Source organism: Arvicanthis niloticus, chromosome 8, assembly GCF_011762505.2.
Source record: "Arvicanthis niloticus isolate mArvNil1 chromosome 8, mArvNil1.pat.X, whole genome shotgun sequence".
In the NCBI taxonomy this organism is placed as follows: Eukaryota; Metazoa; Chordata; class Mammalia; order Rodentia; family Muridae; genus Arvicanthis; species Arvicanthis niloticus.
This window is the reverse complement of record NC_047665.1, coordinates 46,608,233-46,635,785: the sequence shown is the minus strand read 5'-3', so window position 1 is coordinate 46,635,785 and position 27,553 is coordinate 46,608,233. Positions and strand designations below refer to the sequence as shown.

The following is a 27,553-nucleotide window of genomic DNA, read 5'->3' as shown; positions in this document are numbered from 1 at the left end:
GCAAATTACAGCACACAGTGCCTAGAAAATGTGAGCTGCAGTTGCTGAAAACTAGGGCGGGTACCACAAGTAAATGGCTATCTTGAGTGACAGGCCTCTGAGCCAAGCAACCACTACCTTGGAAAATCCAGCTGTGCCTCTCTGCCTTGTAAAAGATCTTTGCAGCCATTCTTATTGATGGTTTAAACCTCAACATAAATGGGCAGAGTGGGCCACCAAAGTCCCACCTGAATATCCAGCTGTTCTTTATTTGGCAACTCAAGTGACCTAGGAGAAGGGCCAGAGTCTATTGAGGCCAGAAAGACTAGAGGAGTCGGGTTCCATCTAGGCTGATAAGTAGAGGGCCTCATCTGTGCTGCATAAGGCTATTCAGGTGCAACCTGTTGGGGTAGGGGGTGCCCACACTCCTGTAAGTAAACCCTCGCATAGGTTCTGTAAGGAAGCCTTACCAATTCATTGGTTCCCCAGAGTTAAGTTTTGCAAAATCATGCTTGAGTTTGTCATTGGGACCTTAGGAGATGGGACAGACATTGGCTAGTCTCTCTCTGGGAAGGGAGTTTAGTTACAATGACATGGAAAAAGGAGATGGAGAGGATTTGGCAGGAATTCTGAGAGAAGTTGGTTGAAAGCATCTTCCATGAGGATTCTTAAAACAAGAGCAAGAGGCCCATTCTATTTGCCCTATAAACTCTTAAAGTTCCTGTCTCTGAGTGAAGAAAATGCATTGTCGTACACCAAAGCATATAGAAAGTACCCATATTAACTGTTTCATAATTACCTAAGGCCTAGCGAGCTCTTGAATATAACTTTTGAAGGAACACCACAGAGCAACTGATTCCACATAAAAATTTACTTGTCACGATGCTACATACACATCACACAAGAAGGATTTCACATGCAAGTAACATCATTTCAAAAAGGAGCACAGTGGGATTCTTGGGAGATGCAGGTCATGGCAGGATGGGTGATGGACCTCAAATGTGGAGACTGCACTTGAGGCAATTCTGGGCTGGGCAATGTCAATAGTTCCTGGGCTCAGGCACATTCCATTATGAGTGGAAGGGATTATAATGGAATGACATGGATGGTTTCTTATAATCAGAAAAGCACACTGACCTTCACACTACACAGGTGCAGCAGCATAATGAACCACCACGTGTATGCGCATCAATTCCTGGGGAAGAGTCCAACGAGGTTAACTTAGCTTGTATCCCAAGCAAAGAAAAACAGTGATATTACCCACACAGAGGAACATGCCCCACTCCCACCAACATCCATTGGTTAGAAAAGAAAGGGAAAAAGCCACATAGCAATTGTAATTATTTTGACTAATGTAAAATATTAAAAATAATGTTATGCATAAATAATTTGATTTTTAATTTTAACACTTAACTTTAAGAACTGAAAAATCATAAGAAATTTTGTTTTCTCTTTCTAATAAACAAAGAGTTGGTCTTGTTGGGGGGGTCTACAAATAATGGAAAGTTTTTTTCTATCTACTCATTTAATAAAACTACATAAAAGAATCCTCCAATATGTGTTACTCATAAGTATTCCTTATCAAAAAGGAATTGCATGTATGATTAAACTGCTAAATATATCATGGACTTCATCTCAACACCTTTACTTACTCAGGCATCTACTCAGATATAAAAGATTAAATAGGAAGCACTGTTTACAGGGGGAGATGTTTGAAGTTTTAAAAGTGGATGCCAGGACTAGTATTATTCAGTCTCACTGTCTGCTGCCTGTGGATCAGAGGTGAAAGCTCCCAGTTTCTGCTGTAATGCTATGTTTGTCTGCAATGCTTGACCCTCTATGATGATCATGGAATAACCCTTTGAAACTGTAAGCAAGTACGCAATTGAATGCTTTCTGAGAGCTGCCTTGGTCATGGTTTCTCTTCACAACACTAGAACAGTAACTAAGACAGACTATTACCTGTAAAGTGAAATAAACCCATTTCCCACCTTAGTTGCTTTTGGTAAGGTTGTTTTATCACAGCAATAGAAGATAAAACATAACAGAAATTGATACCAAGACCTAAGCATTGTACTATAGCATTTACACTGCTGAATTTGGGGTTTGCTTTGATCTGATTGCTTTCCTGCACCATTTGGAATAATAAGTATGCAGCTTTTAAATAATTAATCTGTAAGAATACAGTTAGGAGACTGAATTTTTAAAGAGACCTTGGATTTTTAAAGTGGCAGGACCTGAATGACTCCTTCCTGAGGACTAGTTTTTATGGTACCAGAAAATACCATGGAAGCTTCCAAAGAAAAGAGGCAACTGACAGTCTTACCCAGCTATGATGCTTAGGAATTATATCAAGTACTAACATGTCACAATAACCCTGAGAGTTCAGTAGTGGCATGCATATCTTGGTGGTTACCAATAACTTTCTAATTGTAGTAAAGACCTACTCAACTAGAGGGAAAAAAATACCTGGTACTGGAAACCTAGCTAACTACTCAAAGCTAGGAAGTCATGGATATTGGAGCTGAACCTATAACCACTACTTTACCAAATCCACACAAAACCTGGCAACAATCTATCTTTATATCCACAGGTAAATGTAGTCTTTACCGCTCATAAAGGAGACATCTCTTCGCAAGAGGCAGGGACTACTACAGAAAGCCACACACAATCAAAGTACAGGGATGAGGGTCTCAGTCTTAATGGATCTACACTCTCACACCTCAACCTCAGAGAACATCGTGGAAGGGGGTACAGAGATACAGTAAGCCAGAAGATCAAGGAGTTTGCACTGAGATTTTTGTCTCCTAGTAATATCAGAAGCTGCATGAAAAAAGTTTCTTCAACATGACTGCCCAAATATGAGCTGAGCAAGAATAACATGTACAAATACACCAAAGTGAGTGGGGTGGGGGAAGCCTATGAGGCCTCCATCTTACACAAAGAACTATAGGCAAATAAGAAATGCAAGAAATTGGAGAAATGGACTTCCCTTGAGAAAAGCACAGGAATTAATTAGCCAATACCAAATGGTCAGCCCTAGAAACATACATACAAGTAATAGAATACAGACTAGCAGGTTATGTTTAGGAATATATATGTATAATATATATACATATATGTATGAAATAACAATTAGTGGAGCCTTCCGGTCTCCATCTGCACCCTGGAACTAAGGCTTTCCAACAGCCCTCCACACCCAAATCCTGCCAGGAGAGAGCTAGTCTCCAGGAGTGCCCTCACTCCAAAGCCCAGAGGTGAGATCACCACTCTAACTCCAATAACTGTCCTAAATGGGACTTTCCAAGAGCAGACAAAGCACAGGAACAGTGGAGCAGCTGGGGACAGAATCCTTCTGGTCTCCAACTGCACTCCAGAGGCAAGGCTGTCCCACAACCCTCTGCACCCAAATTCCTCCCAGGAGAGAGCTGGTCTACCCAGGAGTGCTGATACACCTAAGACCACAGGTGCACAGGCCCAAAAGAGGTACAATCTCCAGGAAGAGACAGCAAGACCAACTAACACCTAAAATAACCAGATGGCGAGAGCAAGGGCAAAAACTTAAGCAACAGAAACCAAGGCTGCTTGGCATCAGCAGAACCCAGTTCTCCCACCACAGTGAGCCCTGGATACCCCAACACACCAGAAAAGCAAGATTCAGATTTAAAATCACATCTTATGGTGATGATAGAAGACTATAAGAAGAACATAAACAGTTCCATTAAAGAAATACAAGCGAACACGGGTAAACAGGTAGAAGCACAAAAATCTCATAAAGAATTTCAGGAAAACACAACCAAACAGGTGAAGGAATTGATCAAAAACTATCCAAGATCTAAAAATGGAAATAGAAACAATAAAGAAATCACAAAGGGAGACAACCCTGGAGATAAAAAACCTAGGAAAGCAATCAAGAGTTATAGATGCAAGCATCAGCAACAGAATACAACAGATAGGAAAGAGAATTGCAGGTGCAGAAGATACCATAGAAAACATTAACACAACAGTCAAAGAAAATGTCAAATGCAAAAAGCTCCTAACCCAAAATATCCAGGAAATCTAGGACACAATGAGAAAAAAAAAACCTAAAAGAGAGACAAGATTCCCAACTTAAAGGGACAGGAAATATCTTCAACAAAATTATAGTAGAAAACTTCCCTAACATAAAAAAGAGATGCCCATGGACATACAAGAAGCCTACAGAACTCCAAATAGACTGGTCCAGAAAAGAAATTTCTTCAATTACATAATAGTCAAAATATCAAATGAACAAAACAAAAAAAATATTAAAAGCAGTAAGGGGAAAAGGTCAAGTAACATATAAAGGCAGACCTATCAGAATTACACCAGACTTCTCACCAGAGACTATAAAAGCTAGAAGATCTTGGGCAGATGTCATACAGACCTTAAAAGAACACAAATGCCAGCCCAGGCTACTATACTCAATAAAACTCTCAATTACCATAGATGGAGAAACCAAGATATTCCATGACAAAACCAAATTTGCACAATATCTTTCCACAAGTCCAACCCTAAAAAGGATAATAGATGGAAAACTTCAACACAATGAAGGAAACTTCACCCTAGTAAAAGCAGGAAAGTAATCTTTTTCAACAAACCAAAAAGAAGATAGCCACACAAACATAATTTCACCTCTGACAACAACAACAACAACAAAAACAGGAAGCAACAATCACTATTCCTTAATATCTCTTAACATCAATGATTCAATGCCCAATAAAAAGATATAGATTAACATCTGGATATATAAACAGAACCCAGCATTTTCCTGTATACAGGAAACCACCTCAGTGTCAAAGACAGACACTACCTCAGAGCATAGGGCTGGAAAACAATTTTCCAAGCAAATGGTTCCAAGAAACAAACTGGAGTAGCCATTCTAATATTGAATAAAATACACTTTCAACCAAAAGTTATCAAAAAAAGATAAGAAAGATAAGAACTTTATACTCTTCAAAGAAAAAATCTACCAAGATGAACTCTAAATTCTGAACATCTATGCTCCAAATGCAAGGGCACCCACATTCATAAAAGAAACTTTACTAAAGCTCAAAGCACACATTGTACCTCACACAATAATAATGGGAGACTTCAACACCCCACTCTCAGCAATGGACAGATCATGGAAACAGAAACTAAACAGAGACACAGAAAAATTAACCAAGTGGATTTCACAGATATCTATAAAACATTTCATCCTAAAACAAAAGAATATACTTTCTTCTCAGCACCTCATGGTACCTTCTCCAATACTGACCATATAATTGGTCCAAAAATAGGCCTCAACAAATACCTGAAGACTGAAATAATCCCATGTATCCTATCAAATCACCAGGGGATAAACCTGGTCTTTAGTAAGAACAAAAGAAATGGAAAGCCCACATATACATGTAAGCCAAACAACTCTCTACTCAGTGATGAATTGGTCAAGGAAGAAATAAAGAAAGTAAAGACATTTTAGAATTTAATGACAATAAAGGCACATCATAGCAAAACATATGGATACAATGAAAGCAGTGCTAAGAAGAAAACTCATAGCTCTAAAAGCCTCCAAGAAGAAAGGGGAGAGAGCATACACTAGCAGCTTGACAGCATACCTGAAAGTTCTAAAACAAAAAGAAGCAAATATACCCATGAGGAGTAGACAACAGGAAATAGTCAAACTCAAGGCTGAAAACAACCAAGTAGAAATAGAAAGAACTATACAAAGAATCAACAAAACCAGAAGCTGGTTCTTTGAGAAAATCAATAAGATCAATAAACCCTTAGCCAGACTAACCAGAGGGCACAGAGGCAGTATCCAAATTAATAAAATCAGAAATGAAAAGGGAGACATAACAATAGAAACTGAAGAAATTCAAAAAACATCAGATCCTACTACAAGAGCCTATACTCAACAAAACTAGAAAATCTGGATGAAATGGACAATTTTTTAGACAGATACCAGGAGCCAAAGTTAAATCAGGGGCAGATAAGCCATCTAAACAGTTCCATAAGCCCTAAAGAAATAGCTGCAACCATTAAAATCCCCCAACCAAAAACAACAACAACAACAAACCCAGCAGATGCATTTAGTGCAGAATTCTATCAGCCCGTCAAAGAAGACCTAATACCAATACTCTTCAAACAATTTCACAAAATAGAAACAGAAAGAACACTACCCAATTTGTTCTATAAAGCCACAATTATGCTTATTCCTAAACCACACAAAGACCCATCAAAAAAAAGAGAACTGAAGACCAATTTCCCTTGTGAATATCGATGCAAAAGTACTAAATAAAATTCCCGCTAACTGAATCCAAGAACTCATCAAAATGGGATGATTGAGTAGGCTTCATCCTAGAGATGCAGAGATGGTTCAATATATGAAAATCCATCAACATAGTCCATGATATAAACAAAGTGAAAGAAAAAAAACCACATGATCATATCACTAGATGCTGAAAAAGCATTTGACAAAATTCAACACCCTTCATGATAAAAGTCTTGGAAAGATCAGGAATTCAAGATTAAGGAATTCAAGGAATTCCTTAATTCAAGGAAAGATCAAGGAATTCAAGGAGTAAAACTATCACTATTTGCAGATGATATGATAGTATACTTAAGTGACACCAAAAATTCCACCAGACTCCTCCATTGTTGGTGTGATTGCAAATTAGTACAACCTCTCTGGAAATCATTCTGGCAGTTCCTAAGAAAATTGGACATAGTACTACCTGAGGACCCTGTTATACCATTCCTGGGCATACAATCAAATGATGCTTCAATATATAACAAGGATACATGTTCCACTATGTTCATAGCAGCTTTGTTTATAATAGCCTAAAGCTGGAAACAACCCAGATGTCCTTAAATAGAGGAATGAATACAGAAAATGTGGTACATTTACACAATGGAGTACTACTCAGCTATTAAAAAGAATGACTTCATGAAATTTTTAGACAAATGGATGGAACTAGAAAATATCTTCCTGAGTGAAGTAACCCAGTTACAAAAGAACACACATAGTATATGCTCACTGATAAGTGGATATTAGCCCAACAGCTTTGATTACCCGAGATACAATTCACAGATCACATGAAGGTAAAGAAGAAGGAAGACCAAAGTGTGGGTGCTTTGGTCCTTCTTAGAAGGGGGAACATAATACTTACAGGAGCAAATATGGAGACAAAATGTGATGCAGAGACTGAAGGAAAGACTATCCAGAGACTGCCTCACCTGGGGATCTATCCCATATACAGTCACCAAATCTAGACACTATTGTGGATGCTGGGAAGTAAGTGCATGCTGACAGGAGCCTGATATGGCTGTCTCCTGAAAGGCTCTGCCAGAGCCTGACAAATACAGAAGTGAATGCTCACAGTCAACTCTTGGACTGAGGTCTCCAATGGAGGAGTTAGAGAAAGGACTGAAGGAGCTGAAAGGATTTGCAACCTCATAGGAAGAACAATATCAACCAACCGACTCCCCAGAGCTCCCAGGGACTAAACCATCAACTAAGGAGTACACATGGAAAGACTCATGCCTCCAGCCGCATATGTAGCAGAGGATTGCCTTGTAGGTCATCAATGGCAGAAGAGGCCTTTGGTCCTCTAAAGGCTCAAAGTCCCAGTGTAGGGTATAATGACAGGGCAGGGAGGCAGGAGTGGGTGGGAACACCTTCATTGAAGCAGGGATTACGGGTGGAATAGGGGATTTCTGGGGCAGGGTGTGGGGCTGGGAAAAGAGATAACATTTAAAATGTAAATAAATAAAATATCCAATTAGAAAAACAGGGGCATCCTAGCAGGGTGCCAGAAACCTGTAAACCTAGCACTCAGGAAACACAGGCAAGAGGATCATAGCAAGTCAAAGGCCAGTGATGATAACATAGTGGCACATGCTTCAAAGAACATAGAGGAACAAAACAAATCAAAACAGAAAGCTGGACTTAGAGACAGAGAGTGCCTAAGATAGGGAGGATGTGTTGGGGTGTCGGGGTGAAAGGTTGAGAGTGGGGGTGGAGGGTGGTTAGGAGAGAGCAAGCATTGCTGCTTTCAGGCTGTGTGTGACTGGTTGTCAGCATGAGAGATCAGGCTTTGAGCTTCCTTAAGGACTTCTTGGCAAGTGGTATTGCTGCTTCTGTGGTCCCATAAAGATCCAGCATGCCAGTAAACACATCAGTTGAGAGAAACATGACAAGGGCATCATTGATTGCATCCTGAGAATCTCCAAGAAGCAGGGCTTTCTTTCTTTCCTTCTGGAGGGGTAACTGGGTCAATGCATTACGGTACTTCCTCACCTAAGCATTCAACTTCACTTCCAATGACAAATACTAGCAGATCTTTCTGTGAGAGGCAGTATAGGGGATTGGGGTTGAGAGGAGGTAGTGAGTATAGATCAGCATAGACATCTCTGGTGCTACTTCATTGGTAACGTAGATTTAGTGGGGCATCTGAGGCCACCTCCCCATGCTTTGCCTACCTGCTGTACTTTGCTGGGTATAGCCAGCCAACATAAGCAAGGGTTCTTCCCAGCATGCATTCAATGGGCTGAGTGACTATCTCACTAAGATCTTCAAGTCTGATGGCCCAAAGTGTCTCTACCAGAGTTTCATCATCTTGTCTCTATCCTGAAATCCATCATCTACAGAACTGCCTACTTTGGAGTGTATACACTGCCAAGGGAGTGCTTTTAATTCCTAAGAATGTGCACTTTATTGTGAGCTGACCGATCGTCCATAGCATGATAGAAGTTGCAGGGTTGGTGCCCTATCAGTCTGATACTGTTTCTCCTAGAGTGATGATGCACTATGGCTAGAGGAAGATTGCAAAAGAGGAAGCAGTCAACACTTTATTCGGAGGTGGTTTGTCCAGTGCACTGAGAGGCTTGAGTGCTGCTTTTATATTAGTATTATACATTGAGATCAACAAATACATCTAATATAATAAAAACTCAGGCTTACTGGTCCACAGTGGACTTGGTTCACAGGTTCACAGATACATTGTGTGGTTTAAGTGTTTTTAGGTAAATAAAAAGACAGATTTTTGGATAAAACCAGACCACAAAGAAGACCTCGGGAAAAGGCTTTGTTGTATTTACTTTACATTGAGATTTCCACAGCAAACAGCTAGCTTATCACACTGGTACAATTAATTAAGTCAAGAACTGATTATGAAAAAGTAACTGAATGTGAATTATTAATAGAGACTACTCAGTACAAAACCAAACCAAAGCAAACCAGAAAGTGAGCTTCTTGCTAATTCCAGTCTGTTAAGGGAGAGACAGTGTGTGTGTGTGTGTGTGTGTGTGTGTGTGTGTGTGTGTGTGTGAGAGAGAGAGAGAGAGAGAGAGAGAGAGAGAGAGAGAGAGAGAGAGAGATACACAGAGAGAAAAAGAGAGAGAGATACACACAGAAAGAGAAGAGGAGAGGAGAGGAGAGGAGAGGAGAGGAGAGGAGAGGAGAGGAGAGGAGAGGAGAGGAGAGGAGAGAACATACAGATCTTACAGTGTTCTACTAAGGAGATGGAAATTATCACACAGTCCTAAAAATGAATAGGTTCGAAAGCCTGAAAGAACTGAAAGAGAATGTGCCACCCAAGAGGCAGAATGACGCCTGGGGAACATCACTGGTCCCTGACTAAGGGCACCTGCAATGAAGTACACTCTGCTTCTAATCTAACAGCAGTGACAGTCTTTATCAAGCTTTTAAGCCAGACTCTATCTCAGACAGTCTGTCACAGTGTATCTATCACAGGCAGAGTGATTCTGATGGGTAGTCACTAGTGTGTTACCTTTCTGAAACCATCTAGAGCCTCATACAAATGGGAATCTTCCCCGATTTCCACTGCCAATGCAGTCATACTCCATGTAAAGATAAAAAAAATGCTAAACAAGGTATACTACTTTGTACAGATAATCAAATTCAGTACCTACAGAGGTTCCAGAAATGAAGAACAGCTAAAAGCTGAAGCAACTTGGTGAAGCCAAAGGCAAGTCCCAGCATGTCAAAGCTGAGCATAGCTTCATGCCCAGGGCTCAGGCTTTTCTTGAAGGGGGATGAAATCAGACCCCGAATCAGAAGCATTGGAGAAAAGGAGCCAAAGCTGCCCATCAGCCACTGAAACACAAGTTCTAAGAAGGCCAAGAATCTTAGAACTCTCCCCAAAGAATGAGTCCAGGCCCAAGCTACCAAGAAAGCGTCATAATCAATACCACACTGAGAAGAAAGGACACATTTACACAGCCTGTTGAAAATCAACATAAATATTTGACATAGAGTAGTAAATCCCATGGGCTTCAGAAGAAGAAAATGAAATGGCCTCTCTGGACAGTACAATGGTCCTGTATTAAGATCAGTTTGCTCCCTGTTCTTAGTTACTACATACTCTGTAAAATAGTGTCTTCAGACTGTATCTTGTCCAAGGTAACTCCTAATAGCAGCATTGGCTCCATTTTTGAGTGCAAGTGGAGAAGATTCTGTACTTTGTTATGCATGTAGACAACTAACACTAGCCACAGACATTGATAAATAACTTAGTCCTAAAAGTAAAATGCTACCGCCTATACGTTTATCAAAGTATGAATATATGGGTATATTAAAACTGTATCAGCAAAAACAGGCTCCAAATGTATTTAACTCACTAGACTAAGAAAGGGTACCCATCTCTCACATAGACACCTTTGAAGAAGAGGACATTTAACAATATGGTGGCAATAGCTCTACCTGACTTGTCATCTAAATACCAGTGTGTTAAGAGAGCAACAGGTAAAGAACTTTCTCAACTGTCCTCTGGGCTGCAGCCTCAGACTGTATCCCACTGTAATTCAGCCTATTGGAATTACCATCCACTTGTCCATCGGGTCATCTGCCAAGAGCTGATCCTGCATTCACCTATTCAGTTTGATTTGGCCCTCTGCATCCCCTGCAGTCAGGCTCTGATTCCAGCTGAGTTGTGAACATCTGGGTTAGCCACTATAGTGATTCTCTGCACTTCTGTTGCTCTGTGCCTCTGTTTCCAGCAAGGCTTCTATAAACTCTGCTGTGGTCTCTTTATCTCTCTTGTTGCCATTCTGTAATGTGCATATGTCTGTATAAAGAGATGTGATTATTGTGTTATATGTAGTATATGAGCTGATTAGTAATTAAAATTGGGATAAAAGATGTTGTGTTTGCCAATGGCCAACCATAAGAAAATATCAGGACTACTTGAAAAATTGCAGAAAAAAACTTGACATATGACACAAACTGAGAATTTGTTCACTAGCAAGTCCTGATATTGTAGAAATATGCAAATATAGCCTCCATCTTGAGGGGTAGCTATATTTCTGACATATCACACTACTACACCTGACCATGGACTTCACAGTGAGACAAAGAAATGAGAGACTTTGAACCTCATGTCATAAAAGTAATAACAAACTAGGAAAACATTTTTAGTAAGAATGTCTCCAGAGAGGTAAAGGAGGAAGAAGAAAGAGAGGCAAAGGGCTTTGGAGAAAAAAATGATAAAGAAAGGACTATGACCCATAAACATCTGGTCAGTGAATGTTCAAAGTCTAGATGTCAGAGACTTGTCTATGGAAAAAGAGTAGGAGGAAAACAGTGTCGCACTCAGTATAAGGGTCTGAAGCAGGCATTTAAAAAACATGGGGAAAGAATGATAATGTAGAAGAACACTAATGACTTGTCCAGAAACTGGATAAATGGAAGATGGGTGACAGTTAAGAGAAGATACTCTAGATAATTCCAAATGTGAAGAACAGTATAAGTCATAAGACTGAGGCAGCACAGTAAGTCCCAGCTAGAAAAACTTAAGTAAGTAAATCTTCACATAAATAAACACAGCATAGTGAATCAGAAGAACAAAACCACAACCTCTGTAACATCACTGAAGGAGAAGAAACATTATCTAAAATGCAACAGCAATTAGAAGCTCATCTTTACACAGCAGCAAAGCACTTCAGAAGATAATGTAATAATGTATTCAAAGGGAAAACATCACAGATAGCCTAGAATTGTGTATTTAGCAAGCCTGTAGTGCAAGAGTAAGGGCTGACTCAGGAATAACAAATTCAGAGACTTCCTATTCGGCTTAACTTAAAAATTATTTTAGCAGGGAATATTGAATCTGCAAGTAAGTTGAAATATAAAGTTATGTGAAGCAAAGGAACTAGCCAGTACTTTTATTCATTTTAATACAACTGAGAGAATTAATGAAAAATGACCAGACTTGGAAGTGTGCAGAAAAGAGGAAGTAAAGGAAGCTCACATGTGTGAAGTAGAGACTGGGCATTACAAAGCTCTTGTGTTTGTTAGAGGACAATACAGAGATTAATGACTTTTTGTGTTTATAAAACTGACTGTGCCTCTTAATCAACTGAGTTAAAGAACATCAGGAGGTCAAGTCAAAGAGGAAATGTGGCTGACCCAATGAGGAAAAATGGAGTAAAAGCCCCTCCACACCACAAATAAGACCTGAGGGTGAGAGTGGAGGTTGTTGTTCTCCCAACACTTCCTTCTGCACTGCTTTTCTCTCCTCTCTACAAAATCCTGAATTTATGAACATCTTCTTACCTTCTCTTGGCTCCACTGAAGATCAACAGATTCCTAGATTCCACTGAATTAAGATGTCAGATGCTTCAAAAAGCTCTCTTAAAATTTTCAGAATCTGAGAGAGGTACAGAGGGTCAGGAAATCGAATAAAGCAGTGGTCGATGAGGAACTGGTTGGTCCCAGACACCAGAGAAATGTGAGGTTACCAAGACCCAGTGGGATTGACTTTAGCTGTAATGCGCAGAGAAGGAGGAGACAGAACCTGTGGAGACCACCTCCAGTAGATAGGCGAGGCCCCTGGTCAAGGGATGGAGCCACCCACCCATCTCAAAGTTCTTTTAACTCAGAAATGTTTCTGTCCAAAGGAAGAACAGGGACAAAAAATGGAACAGAGCCTGAAGGAAGGGCCAACTGGGGAACGGCCCCACCTGAGGATATATCGTGTCTGCAGACACCAAACCCAACACTGTTTCCATGGACAAGAGGCGCTTGCAGACAGGAAGTTCCTGCCTGCAGTTCCTGGGGAGGTCCAGCCAGCAACTGACCATGTAGAGGCAGATGCTTTGGAGCCAATGATCAGGCTGAACTCAGGGAACCTGGTGGGGAAGCTGGAAGAAGGTGGAGGAGTAGAAAGGGATTGCAACTCCATTGGAAGAACAACGTAGGATGGCCTGACCACCAAGTTCTCCCAGAGACTAGACCACCAGCCAAGGAGGATAATGAAGGGATCTTTGGCTCCAGATACAAAGGATGACCTTATCCGACAGCAATGAGAGAGGAGGCCCTTGCTCCCAGGGAGTTTTGATGCCCCAGAGTAGGGGGATGCTGGAATGGTGGGGCAGTTAGAGTGTGGGTGGGGGAGCACGCGCATACAGGCAAAAGGGAGTCAGGAGGGCAGGTGTGGAATGGAGGTGTGGCAGGGTAACCAGGAAGTGGGATATCATGGGCTGGGGGTGGGCAGAGGGGGTAACCGAAAGTGGCATATCATTTGAGATGTAAACAAATGGAATGATTAATAAAAATTTTAAAAAATAAAAATAAAAAATAATAAAAAGAAAGTTGCAGTATCTTATTAGAAATGTTACAGCGCATGTTTCTGGGGGAAAGGGAGGATAATTTGCTCTTTAATTTCAAAGAATATATCTTCTTCTTCTAGTCTGTTATGAGGAGAAACAAAAACTGACTAGAAGGGAAATATGCTAGGAAATGTCAGGTTTAGAGTGTTGTGGTCTCCAGGAAAAAGATGGGAAAGGGAGACCAAGCAAATGACTAGAAAGAATAAGCAAACACTCCCTATGTGACAGTTGAGGTGTGCCTGATATGGGGACCCTTTTATACTCTGTATTATGGGCCACAAGCTGTTCAGCAGTCTTGGACATTTAAAATACTTCTAACACATCGAGGGAGCATGTATGTCCAGTATCTTGTGTGGGAATAGTGTAGAAGGGACTTGGCTCACTGACCGAATAGAAATGAGAAGTAACTGAAGCTGTCTCAATCAGTTGAAGCAGCTGTGACAACTTCATTGCATATCATCATGCAGACTGCACACGATGCAACTCAGAGTTGGTTATTCATGTAGAACAGGAAGCAAACAGCACTGGGACTGTGCCGTGTACAAGGCATGGCATTCCTTATGTCCCATAGCAGAAAATTTGTTTCTTTTGCCATAGTGAACTGGGAGAACTGGTGACTTTTATACTTGGTGTTGAAGAGAGCGTTAACTATATACAAATCTTGACAGAGGTCTCAAAGTTCTCTCAGGTCCAACATCTTGCAGGCTCCACCACAACCCAGGCTTCAGTTTCACAGCTTGCCTCAGTGACTATCTGAAACTACAAAAAAGGACTCCATGACTCCTTCATTTTTGCATCCTCCATGCCTCTAAAGGCAGAAGTATTTGGATGACACTGCCAAGTTCAGCTACTAGCTTGGGATATCCTCTAGCCAGCTTGGATTGCATTTTCAGGAGGCTTTGTCAATGATTTCTAATAACCCTTTAGGATCTTGTGCAAGTGTGAGGCTGAAATGGGTGGAGTGTAGCCTAGGCAGCATTTGTATTGCTTCAGTACCAAGAAGGCCTCTCCTTAACAGCAGTAGTCATTTCAACAATTATAGCCTGTCTTCCAGAACAGGCCTTGCCTGAAACATTAAGCTCACCTGTGTTCATTTTCTCCCCAATCTGCACATTTTGTATTTCTTTCTGTTTTTTTTTTTTAAATATTTGAAGAATTTTATAGATTTTCTTAGTGCTCAAATAAATCGAAATGCAAAATGTATGCTCTTACTTTAAGAAACCAAATTGTGTTGTTTTAAATGAGAAATGATAAGCATTACCAGAAACATACATGCCACACATTCAACATGATGCAGTCTTGTAACTTCCTCCATCAATCTCTTTTAAACTCAGCCTCAATCATGTTCTTAGGGTAAGGGGACAAGTCAGCCAGATTCTTTTATCAAATATATCACAGAAGTGGTATGGCCTGGAGCTAACATGATCATACTGTTTCTCTCTGAAGTCTCCTGAGCTCAGCTTGCATCTTCCACACTGCTCTCAACATTTCTGTTTTCCAGGGTCCTACTAAAATATCCCCTTTAGCTCTACTTACAGCATCCAACTGCTTTCCTAAGCCAAAATTCCTAAATCTTTCACATTCCTACATCAAACAACAGGATCAGGTTCTTTGAGACAAGAGTCCACTCTCTGATATTAAGTTCTGTTTAGTTGCTGTGATAAAATGCCATTCTCAGGACAACTTATATAAGAAAGAGTTTATGTTAGCTTACGGTTCCAGAAGTTCAGAGTGCATGGTAGCAGGCAGCAGGCAGCAGGCAACCAGAGCACGGAGCTTAGAGATCACACCATTTATGGCAAGCATGAAGCACAGAAAGTGAACTCAAAATAGAGTGAAGCTATATACTCTCAAAGCCTGCCTCAGTGACATACTTTCTTCAGCAAAACCATACCTCTTAAAACTCACCCAAGAGTGCCCTCTAGGGAATCATGTATGCCAATGCTTGAGCCTATGGGGGACATTCTTCATTCTCCCCACCACATTGGTTTCTTAAAATGACAGGAGAAAATTTGCATTTGGAGTGGTCTAATCTTTCAGGGGAGAAAATCCTGCATATATAAAAACCCTCAACCAACCTCTGGGCTTCATTTTAGTGGTTGAACACCACAATAAGAGCTTAAGTACCAATAAAATATATATTGTTCATCATGCTTTGCTCTTAAGCACAATGTAGTGCCATTAAAGCACTATACCTCAAGCGAAGGTGGTGTTAGCATATCAACTCTCAGTTTCCATATTGAAGAGTCAGAGCTCTCCATCACAATTTCAGTGTGATTGCCTTAGCCTCACCTAAAAGCATAGTTCATTCCAAATGGAGCCATTGGACGTAGCCGTCAGTCACTTTACCTCCAGCATCTTATGATGGATGTTTTTCATTTATAATTTCCTGTGGAAAGCAAGAATCTACCCCCACCCCCAGTGTGTGTGTGTGTGTGTGTGTGTGTGTGTGTGTGTGTGTCTGCGCGTGCGTGCACGTGTGTGTTTCAACAATTTTGACATTTTCTCATTTCAGGAAAAAAAACAAGGGATGAAGTATTATAGAGAAAATGTCTTCTTTTTGTTTTGGTAATCATGTGAGAGGCTGCACTCTTCTAAATGTGGCTGGTATTAATAGTCTACAAAAAAATGTTCTCTAGAGATTATTTTGGGGGTTTTGTACATTTGACTCAGGTTCCAACTTTCACAAGAAAAATATTTTCAGAAAGAGTTTTGAAAAGGTTACATCACACGTGACTTTCCATTTCATTAAGCAGCCCCTTAGAAGGAGGCATTTAAAACACATGCTAAGACTTAAAAGTCAGAGTAGAAAAAACATGGGAGTACAGACACAACAGTTCAAAGCTCAGCACTTCTGGGCTATGCACTAAGAACTGTGGCACCTCAGACATATTTAGTCCTTGTTATCTTTTTAAAAATGAGGACAAAGTCCAAACTTATGGACTGGGGAATTAGCCCTGGGTTCAATCACAGGCACTGTGCAAACAGGATGTGGTGGTATGTGCCTCTAATTCTAGCACTGGGAAGATAGAGAGGGCAAGAAGATCAAGTATTCAAAGCCACGCTCAGCAGTACAGGGAGTTCAAGGACAACCTACACTAGAGACTTTTTTTAAGCCAAACAAAGAACAACAAAAGAAAAAAGAAAGAGAAAGAAAAGAATAAGAAAGAGAGAGAATCTGAATCTAAGGGCCAGTGACAATTAAATTGCTAGCTCATTGTCAGCTGTTACAAAAAAAAAAAAAAAATGAGCTGTGTGGAGGACTATTGTTTGATGTTTTGTTTAACATTACAGAATACCTTGTTCAGTCTACTGGATTTCAGAGTGACATAAAAAATCACCACACACTAAATCCTTCTCTAATGTGAAGGGCATTAAAACAAAGGTAACATTTTGCTGTGTGTATGGAATAATCAGATAATAATGATGCCCTCAGAGGAAAAGAAGATAAAACGTGGTCCCCTAGAAACTTATAAGAATGGCTAAGTGGGTTTCTGTCTGCACCTGAAACTGATCCTGTGCCACAGCTCTTCATACCCAAATTCATCCCAGAGAGAACTGGTCTCCCATGAATACTGACAAACAGGCTTGCAAGAGGGACAAGCCACAGTCACAGAAAGCAAGACCAGCTAACAACAGAAATATCCAGATAGCGAAATGCAAGGGCAAGAACATAAGAAACAGAAACCAAGGCTACTTGGCATCAATAGAACCCAGTTCTCCCAACACAGTGAGCCCTGAATACCCTAACACACCAGAAAAGCAAGACACTGATTTAAAGTCACATCTCATGATGATGATAGAGGACTATAAGAAGGACATAAATAAGTCCCTTAAAGAAATACAGGAGAATACAGGAAAACACATAGAAGCCCTTAAAGAAGAAACACAAAAATCACCTAAAGAATTTCAGGAAACCACAACCAAACAGGTGAAGGAATTGATCAAAACCATCCAGGATCTAAAAATGGAAATAGAATCAATAAATAAATCAAAAAGAGAGACAACCTTGGAGATTCAAAACCTAGGAAAGAGATCAGGAGTCATAGGCACAAGGATCACCAACAGAATACAAGAGATAGAAGAGAGACTTTAAGGTACAGGAGCTACCATGGAAAACATTGACACAACAGTCAAAGAAAATGCCAAATGCAAAAAAGCTCCTAACCCAAAATGTCCAGGAAATCCAGGACACAATGAGAAGATCAAACCTAAGGATATAGGTATAGAAGAGAGACAAGATTCCCAACTTAATGGTCCAGTAAATATCTTCAACAAAATTACAGAAGAAATTGTCCCTAACCTAAAGACAGAGATGCCCATGGACATACAAGAAGCCTACAGAACTGAAAATAGACTGGACCAGAAAAGAAATTCCTCCCATCACATAATAATCAAAACACCAAATGCACAAAACAAAGAATATCAAAAGCAGTAAGAGAAAAAGAATTCTATCAGAACTTCAAAGCAGGCCTAATACCAATACTCTAGAAACTATTCCACCAAATAGTAAGAGAAGGAGCAGACCCAATTAGTTTTGTGAAGTTACAGTTACATTGATACCAAAACCAAAGACCTAACAAAGAAAGAGCACTTCAGACCGATTCCCCTTATGAACATTGTTGCAAAAATACTCAATAAAATTCTCACAAACTGAATCCAAGAGCACATCAAAATGATCATTCATCACCATCAAGTAGGCATCATCGAAGGGATGTAGGATGGTTCAATATACGGAAATACATCAAAATAAACCTTTACATAAACAAATTCAAAGAAAAAAAAACACACGATCATCTCACTAGATGCTGAAAAGGCATTTGACAAAATCCAACATCCCTTCATGTTAAAAGTCTTGGAAGATCAGGAATTCAAGGCCCATGCCTAAACATAATAAAAGCAATATATAGCAAACCAGTAGCCAACATCAAACTAAATGAAGAGAAACTTGAAGCAATCCCACTAAAATCAGGGACTAGAGAAAGCTGCTCACTCTCTTCCCTACCTATCACTCCCTATGGTACTTGAAGTTCTAGCTAGAGCAATTAGACAACAAAAGGAGGTGAATACAGAAAATTTAGTACACAGTGCAGTACTTCTCAGCTCTTAAAAACAATGAGTTCATGAAATTCGCAGGCAAATGAATGGAACTTGAAAATATCATCCTGAGTGAAGTAACCCAGTCATAAAAGAACACACATGGTATGTACTCAGTGATAATTGGATATTAGCCCAAAAGTTTGAAATACCCAAGATACAATTCACAGACTACATGAAGCTCAAGAAGAGGGAAGATCAAAGTGTGGATGCTTCAGTGTTTTTTAGAAGGGGGAACAAAATACTCACAGGAGGAAATATGGAGACAAAGTGTGGAACCGAGACTAAATGAAAGACCATCCAGAGGCTGTCCTACCTGGGGATCCATCCCATATAGAGTTGCCAAATCTGGATGCTATTGTGGATGCTGGGAAGTACATGCTGACAGAAGCATGCTATGGCTGTCTCCTGAGAGGTTCTGCCAGAACCTGGCAAATACAGAGGTGGAGGCTCACAGCCAAACTCTTGGACTGAGCACAGGGTCCCTGATGGAGAAGTTGGAGAAGGGACTGAAGGAACTGAGGGGGCTTGCATTCCCATGGGGGTAGCAACAGTGTCAACAGGCCACCATCCTCTGTCCCTTGGAGTTCCTGTGACTGGACCACCAACCAAAGAACACATATGGAGGGACCCATGGCTCTGGCCACATATGTGGCAGAGGGTGGCCTTGTTGGATATAAGTGGGAGGAACAGTCCTTAGGCCTGAGGGTTTTGATGCCTCAGTTTAGGGGAATGCCAGGGTGGGAAGGCAGGAATGGGTGGGTGGTGGAGAGTCAAGTGGAGGGGGAATGGGATAGAAGATTCTGAAGGGGAGACCTGGTGATAAAGTTTGAAATGTAAATAGAAAAAAATGTTCAATAAAAGAAAAAATAAATAGCAAAGCAAAGCAAAGCAAACAAACAAACAAAAAACCAAAGAAAAGAAAAAAAAAGTGGCCAAGCACTAAGGAACAGATAAAGACATAATGTAACCAATATTCAGAAGAGAGTGTACCAACCATACAGGGAAGTAGACAGCAAAAACACAAGTAGGTTTTCAACTTACCAAGAATGGGAAAATCTGCTCCAGGGGACACACAATGTCTTTGAAACTCTATAAGTTCTTTTTTATGTTAAAAAAAAAAACAAAACAAACCTGTGTTGTGTTCCAAGTTCATCATGACTTATTTAATGCACACAAACCTCTCTGAATTAGGTGTTCTGTCATTACAGATGAAATTAAGGCTCAGGATGATTCAATCACTAGTCTAAAGACAAATAGCCAGCCAATAGCAGAGTGAGGGCTACAGCTCAGGCTTGCCTAAATCTGCAATCTTTTTTTAAACAAAATGACTAAATGCTAACGGGCTTGCCCTGGTTGGACAATTGTGGGTAATATGTTGAAAAGGTGATGAAGGACCAACTCATACCATATAGTTCCTGATAGCAAGACTCCACGATTTGGGTCATTACGTAGTGGGAACTCATTGAAATTCCCAGTGAGGTACAATATCATATTGGTGTAATGATAAGAAAAAATTTCTGAAAGCATCACCACATGTAGACCCAGAAATAAGCCAAAGATCGCCTTGTCATTCTCTCATAAGCTGAGTCATTCGGTCCAGTGGATGAGAAAGCAGTACTGAGTCTTCCAAGGCTTGAGTCTTCTATTTATTGTCTGGGGCAATCAATAGTTCAGAATATCTGTATTGCCTATAAGAGAATTTCCAGAGAGTTTATTAAAGTAAAAATTGTTCTCTTGGTGTGGGTTGGGGTGTGGTAGGGTAGGATGGAGTGGAGTTATGTGTGGTGGAGTAGGGTGGGGTAGGTTGTGGGGGGCCAAGGTGAATTCCTCTTCCCCATGTTCTCAGACCCTCCTGACGCCTGTGGGACTCCCCTTCTTTGCACTATCAAGCCTTTTCAGGTTCCATAGTACTTCCTGGGGCCTCCCTTTCTCTAGACCTCCAGGAAGATCTGCTCCTTTAAACCCAAAAGGTTATCTATCCTGTTCCTTTGGAGAACTCTCAGCAAAACATATTGTATTACTAGGAATAGTTCTAGAGAAACAATAAGGATGAATCTTTTAAGTATCTGTAACAGGCTTTCTAATTCACAAACACCTACAGTTACCAAAGGCTCTCTTAGAAGCACAGAAAACACTGAAAGTCCATAGTATAAATTATTTAATGAACTTATGTAGATAAGTGCATCGGATGATCTTGATTCACATATAGTGATAAACAAGAAATTTAATGACTCTATACAGAAAGCTATTGATAATTTATTTTAAAAAATGATGAAAACAAGGATACTGGTTAGTTGCTTCTTAGTATCTCAGGATAAACTGAAAAATGGAAAGAATGAGATAAAATGAAGCAAATCGAGGCATATCAGGATAAGGTGACAAAGGAAAAGAATGACCTTGGTGATAGAACTGACTGGCTCTGGCTGTGTGTAAACAGTCTAAAGGCTTCTAAGTGTTCCCTGGAAGAAACTCTTCTCTCCAGCAGCCAGGAAGCTCAAGTTTCAAAAATAGAACCTAGAGCCCCCACTATAAGATTGGCTTAGACACAATGAAAATTCAAATTTCAGCCTCAGAGAATGTCCATGGTTAAAGCAAGGAATGGCAAGGAATGGGATCTTGTATGTTGTCATGGAGCTTCGTAGGAGAAAGCTACTGAGCTAGACAACTTTTAACCCTCAGATTCTTAAGGGTTTATCTCACTTAAGGAGTGAATTCTCCACCATTAACAAAGGATGCAACCCAACCCCTCTCCCTTGCAGTATTGCCCTCACCCCTAACTGAGTTACCAGAAGCAGTGCTCTTAAATACAACTGACTTTTCACTTCCCAGCAGCTGTCAATTATCAATAGTTTCTTGGCTAGGGGTGGAACTTCACTGTTTACTTCCTTTCTCTGGCTGGGATTTGGTCTTGCTGGGACTTGAACAGGGCTTGCACATACTGAGTATCACAAATACTTGGAGTTCATTTGTGCAGCTACCCTGCTGTGTCTGGAAGATATACTCCATGTAGTCACTCACCACTTCAGGGTCTTTCCACCCCATCTTCCACAATGCTCCTGGAGCCTTAGAAGAGGGAATGTGACATGGATGTACCACTTAGGGCTGAGGTATTTAAGCTTTTAGTCAAACAAAAAGGAGATAACTGCTAGGTGATTAAGTGTATTGTGTGTGAGATGCATTTAGAAGCTTGGCAAAATGTCAGCTATTCTAAAGCACTTATAATTTGATTTGATTATACTTCATAAACAGCAAAGAGAAAACCCACTGTTCTCTAATATACCAGTAAGTGGGTTGGAAGAAAACGTTTGTGTATTTTGAAAAATGAAACAGAATCCCTGTAAGTATTGTTGTGGTTGTTAGTGGACAGCCTTTTCTTTTAAGTTATCAAAGGAGAGAGCTGGTGCTGAGACAAAGGTCTTGGTCTCTGGATGGGCTAGAGGGTTACTTCCTTGGTCTCAGGGAACCATGAGGAAGTAGAGAAGGAATTGTGATTATCACTAAGTCATTTGAAGATGTAAGTTTTAATCACACTGTAGAGTAGTTACAGAAGCAAAGGAAGAAACATTTGGACAGCTGGCTGAGATGAGGAAAACACTTTAAGACCTACTATACTTACCCTAGGAAACGTGGGCACTACAGGTATACATTCCTTTATAGGAGTCTTTACTTGGGCCCTCTAGCAAGGCTGATGTTTCAGAAACTGGGACTCTGTCAGGCACTGAGAGCTCACCCTAAGTAATTATAAATTTAAAGTATCTTTTCAATATTTTGAAGGTTATAATGGTCAGTCATTGGCTCTCTGGGCAAGTGAAATTATTAAAAGTTTTCTGACATGTGATGAACAATGGGTGGCAATATATGGTCATTGTGCCTGGGTGGGGGACAAATAACCTAGTGTAATTTGAGTCATGTACTCAGCACCAAAGAAGCCATCTCCAAAACTTCCATGTACTGTCCCCAAGAAAATGAACCTTTATTTTCAAGAAATAGCTTTTTCTTTTCTGCCCACTCATGCTAAGTGGCCTTTTAATTTTCTTCTCCCCTCCCCCTTGGTCTTAGGTAGGGTTTCTAACTCTGTGATAAGACATAATACTCAAAGGTAATGTGGGGAGAAAAAGGTATATTCCATCATCCAGAAAGGTCAGGGCAGGAACTCAAGTTGGGAACCTGAAGATTGGATCTGAAGCAGAGGCCATGGAGAACTAGTTACTAGCTTGTACCTCATAACTTGCTCTGCTTGTTTAATTGTAGCAGCCAGTGGCACCAGCCAAGGGGCAGCACTGCTTACAGTGATCTAGGCCCTCCGACATCAATTATCAATCAAGAAAATACACCACAATGTTGGCCATAGACCAATCTAGTGGGGTCATTTTCTTAATTGACGTTCTCTTTTCTAAAAGGACTTTTCCTTAGGTCAAGCTGACATAAAGCCATCCAGCACACCCTTTTAGTCTTTCCTGAATGAAACATAAGAAATTATGACACTTCTGTATTCTTGAGACATAAGGTTACTCTGCTCTGTCCACTCCACCCATCCTCTAGAAGTCAATCTCTTTTGATCTCTCTCCCCAAGTCCCAATAATTTACTCTATTCTTCATTAGACACAATGCCTTTACAAAATGCTTTACTTGTCAACACTGAAGATTAATTCCCTATTGGCCAGTTGTTTATGGTAGTCACTTACATCTGCTAGCTACGGTTAGTCCTCCCCCCACCCCGAGAGAGTCCAGAAACATACAATAAAGAATTGAGTTTCTCTGGCTTTGAGAGATGGGACATCTGAGCTCTGCAGCTACTGTGCATATGCTATGAGACCATTATTGGGAGAGAATTAGATCTGGAAATCATTACTACTTGGCTCTTAAAGGCACTATTGATTATATACTTATATGATAGAGGCAAACTCAGTCATCCAGTGAGATATGAGACAGCTTGCTTCTCTGCATCCTTCTAGTTGTGTCTTGCTAGTCACAAATTAAAGAAGCATCAGTTTCCCTATGTACAGGAGTCTCTTCATTGCCTTTTCCAAGGATTACATATGCTGCTAGCCAGAAGAGTATTTCCAAGACCAAGTATCCCTCAGAGGCTCTGATAATTAGGGCAGGGTTCTAATTGTCACTTGTGTTCCCTGTAGGGATCTATGCCAATTAGGAGGATTCTGAGAGCTGGGAAAGGGAGACAGGACAGAAAAGGCTGAGATCTGATCTTAGGTCTCCTTGAGTTGTTTATTTTCTTCAATCTTAATGACAATGTGCTACTGGCTACTGGCTACTACTATGGTGACATATCACAAGCTAGACTCATTTGGGAAGAGTGAGCCTCTACTGAAAAAATGCCCCCACTAGATTGACAAAAGGGCAAGCCTGTGGTGCATTCTCTTAATCAGTGATTGATGTGGGAGGGCCCAGACCATGATGAGTGGTGCCACTCCTGGGCTGGTGGTCCTGTATGACACAAAAAGGCACCCTGAGCAATTTATGAACAGTAAGCCAGAGGTAGAACTGCTCCATGGTCTCTTCATGAGTTCCTGCTTCTGTGTTCTGCCCTGTTGGAGCTCCTGCCCTGAATTCTCTCCACAAGAGAGTATTACCTGAGAGCTGTAAGATAAAATAAACCATTTCTTCCTCAAGTTTCTTTTAGTCTTGTTAATTTTATCACAGCAATAAACATCTTAAGGCACACGTCATATTTGAGTACAAGTACAACTGGTTGAATTGGTTGGTAAATATGAACTTAAATTTGGCCCAATGTATATATGTGCAATAAACAAATGCAGATTAGTGAGAAAAAAGCCCAGTGGTAAAAATGCAATTGGTTTATCTATCCTGTTAACCATGGCTTACATGGTACCTTGGGTTCCTTTATTTCTGATTTTATGACTAGAGACCCACAGAATGCTTGAATGTCACCAACAACCAGAAATAGACACTTCCTGGACCCATTCATACCCTTCTCCTTTGTCAATTAGCTTTTCTGGAAAACATCACTGTAAAACCCAAACCGCCATATATCCAGTCTGGCAGAAATGAAAATATTCTAAATAGACACCTGTGTCTCTCATTCTAACTGTCAGATTGTTAAAACAGTGGACATGATAAGAATGGGAATTTTTCCAGGAATCTTGTAATTGGGAAGGAAAGGGTACCAGCCAGAGTGGGAGCTAATTTCCCAGACAAGATTTCACATTATTCTAACAATGTGTCAGACCACATTCCAGGATGAACCTGATGCTCAATGATAGGCCAATGGTGAGCAGGACTGCACCTTTTGGGGACTTCTGAGATGTGAATATCCTTGGCTCTCCATTTAAACTTTAATCTTATCTTGGGACTCTGGAGATGTACTTGAGGGTTTTCTGAATTTCTTTGTTTCTCTTCCCCAAATGGCTACATTAAATAATTTGACTAATGAATTTGAAATGGCACTTCCTATCACTAAGAGCCATTGTGGAATTTCTTGGATGTATAGTTGCAAACTTCATTCCACATAAGAAAGTCAGGCATGTTATTTTTTTTATGAGCTCACATTTAATTTTTTATTTTTTTTTTTACTTTAGATTTAAGCAAAGAAAAAACTTATACACAAAACACAAAGGTGTGTCACAAGGCTATCACTTTGTCTCAATTCAAGGGAGTGGTTAATTACTCTTTCTTCTAGCTGGCTAACCTACTGAACATTTCTTTCTCACTATATACCAAAAGACATTTGTACCTAATGTGTGCAGGTCTCTACCTGTTTCATCAGATTTGTTTCTTATCATCTATGAACCTTCTCTGGTTCCAGTGTCACACAGTCAGCTGGCTACTTTCACCTCTCACTGGCCAATGGTGTATACTTCATAACAGGCCTTTACTAAACCCATCCCACTTTTCTGACTGCATGTATCAGGTCTGCATAATTCATGCATCAAACATTCCCACTTTGTACAAATTATGTATATATAAAATCTCACCATTGACAAGGTCCTTTAGTTTTGTTACTCTGTGTGTAGAAAGAGATGGTACAGTATTTTGGGTGGGTGTGGTATATATAAAAGAGTGTGGGGGTGGTTGCATTGGTGTATGCACACAAAGGAAGCTAGAGTAAGACCTCATGTAACTTCCTCTAACCTTCTTCAACTTTATTGTCTTGAGACAATGTTTCTCACTGAGCCAGAAGCTTAGTTCCCACTAGCCTGGGTGGCCAGCAAGCTTTTCAGATCTGCCTATCTTTGCCTTCCAATTCTGGGATGACTGGCACACTCTGTTATAACTGACTTTTTATGTGGGTGCTTGTGTTTGTGATGGGAACTCCAGTTTTCAAGCTTGCAAAGGAAGTATGTTTTTCTATTGAACACATCCCCAGCACCCTATATTTGAACATTTTAATTCATATATGATGATTATATGTATTTATAAGATACCATCTAATTTTTTAGTACATTATACATTGTGCTATGGTGTTCTATTGTATTCTGAGTAACTATAGATATTTACAATGTAAAGTATATTGTTGTAAAAAATTGGAAAAGAGGATTTTGAATGTTTTCACTACATAGACATGACTGATAGGGTTCTTTGAAATGCAGCCCTGCTAACTCCAAGTGGGGAATTCAGTCTAGTTGGGGGTGAGATGTCATCCTATAAAGGAATGTAAAGGTATAAGATTCAAAGGTAAAAAGTAATAAAATCTTATTTCCTCCAAGAATGTATAACTGTAGTCATTTCGAATAAAAGAAAATTGCCTGTGTGTTGAGTCCATTCTTTTTCCTTTCACTAGGGTGGGTTTGTGGAGTTACAATGCTTCAATTCTTCCTCTGGCTTTGCCTTGACCAGTGGTTTCCAGAGGAGGGGAGTGTATATCCTCCAATGGGGTCTGACAATGTCTGGAAACATTCTTGTTTATCACTACCTGGGATGGGGGTGTGTGCCACCAGACCCATTAGTCTGAGGTTGGGGTGCTACTGAACAGCCAAAGGGTACAGCTCAGCTTACACAATAAAGAAATGTCTCACCTTCCCTCCCTCTTAGCAGCACCTCAGAGAAACACCACTCTAGTCTCCATATTCTACCTAAGTACTGGTATTTTCTTCATTTATGGATCCCATCTCATTAATCATCAAAATGTAGTGGAAGAAGGACAGAACTGGTAATTAACGTCCTCTTTTCACAGCCACATATGTAACAGTAAGCATCATAGGATTTCTAGAATTACCTGATAATAGACCCAGGGAGAGGATGGGATTTTGTTTCTCATTAGTATTAAATGCAAGTAATGTGTGAGCACATTCTTCTAGAATAACAATTTCAATATCATGGAAAAAATAAAGTCTTCCTAGCAACCACTTCTTTATTTCCCCACAAACAATTATTTTGGTTTTATTGTCACCTTGATATATCCTTTTATAACTAATAAAGATGAACATGAATTCTATGCCCTAGTTAAACATTTTATTTTACCATTCCGGTATGTTATCATCTAATCTTCAAGCTGTGAATATAAATCACTTTGTAAAAGCAAACTAGTTACAAATTTACCAAGCAAAACAGAGAAGTACAGATTGCATGTTATGGGGTTCAAAGAAAGAAAGACAGAGTAATTTGACTTGTAAGAGTAGGAAGATACATGTGACATGTAGAATTTGGGATACACAGAGTTCTTGGAATCAAATCTTAGATCTGACAAGTATTTACTGGCAAATCATGTAACCACCCCAAGCCTTTGCTTCATCTTCAATACAGGGATAGACTGATCAGAGTCTCACCTACTTCTGAAAACTGGTTAAAAGTTGCAAAGATTAGACCCCTTTGCTAGTCATTTCAGGGGAGAGGATAACATTTGAACAGGGTTCTAAGTGATTAA

At 40.1% G+C, this 27,553-nt stretch overlaps 1 protein-coding gene and 1 pseudogene across 7 annotated transcripts in view; one reads left to right on the top strand and one right to left on the bottom strand.

Annotated features, from left to right (window-relative positions):
• Positions 1-27,553, bottom strand: part of Hecw1 (HECT, C2 and WW domain containing E3 ubiquitin protein ligase 1) — a 300,520-nt gene that overhangs the window by 204,199 nt on the left and 68,768 nt on the right. For 2 of the 7 annotated variants that reach the window (XM_076939345.1, XM_076939346.1), the window contains exon 2: positions 1,117-1,174. The exons of the other annotated variants lie outside the window; for them this stretch is intronic. In XM_076939345.1, the coding sequence (XP_076795460.1) occupies positions 1,117-1,143 (27 nt within the window). In that variant the 5' untranslated portion in view covers positions 1,144-1,174. The remainder of the gene's footprint in view (positions 1-1,116; positions 1,175-27,553) is intronic. 7 annotated transcript variants of the gene reach the window in all.
• Positions 8,064-8,922, top strand: LOC117714268 (ADP/ATP translocase 1-like; annotated as a pseudogene).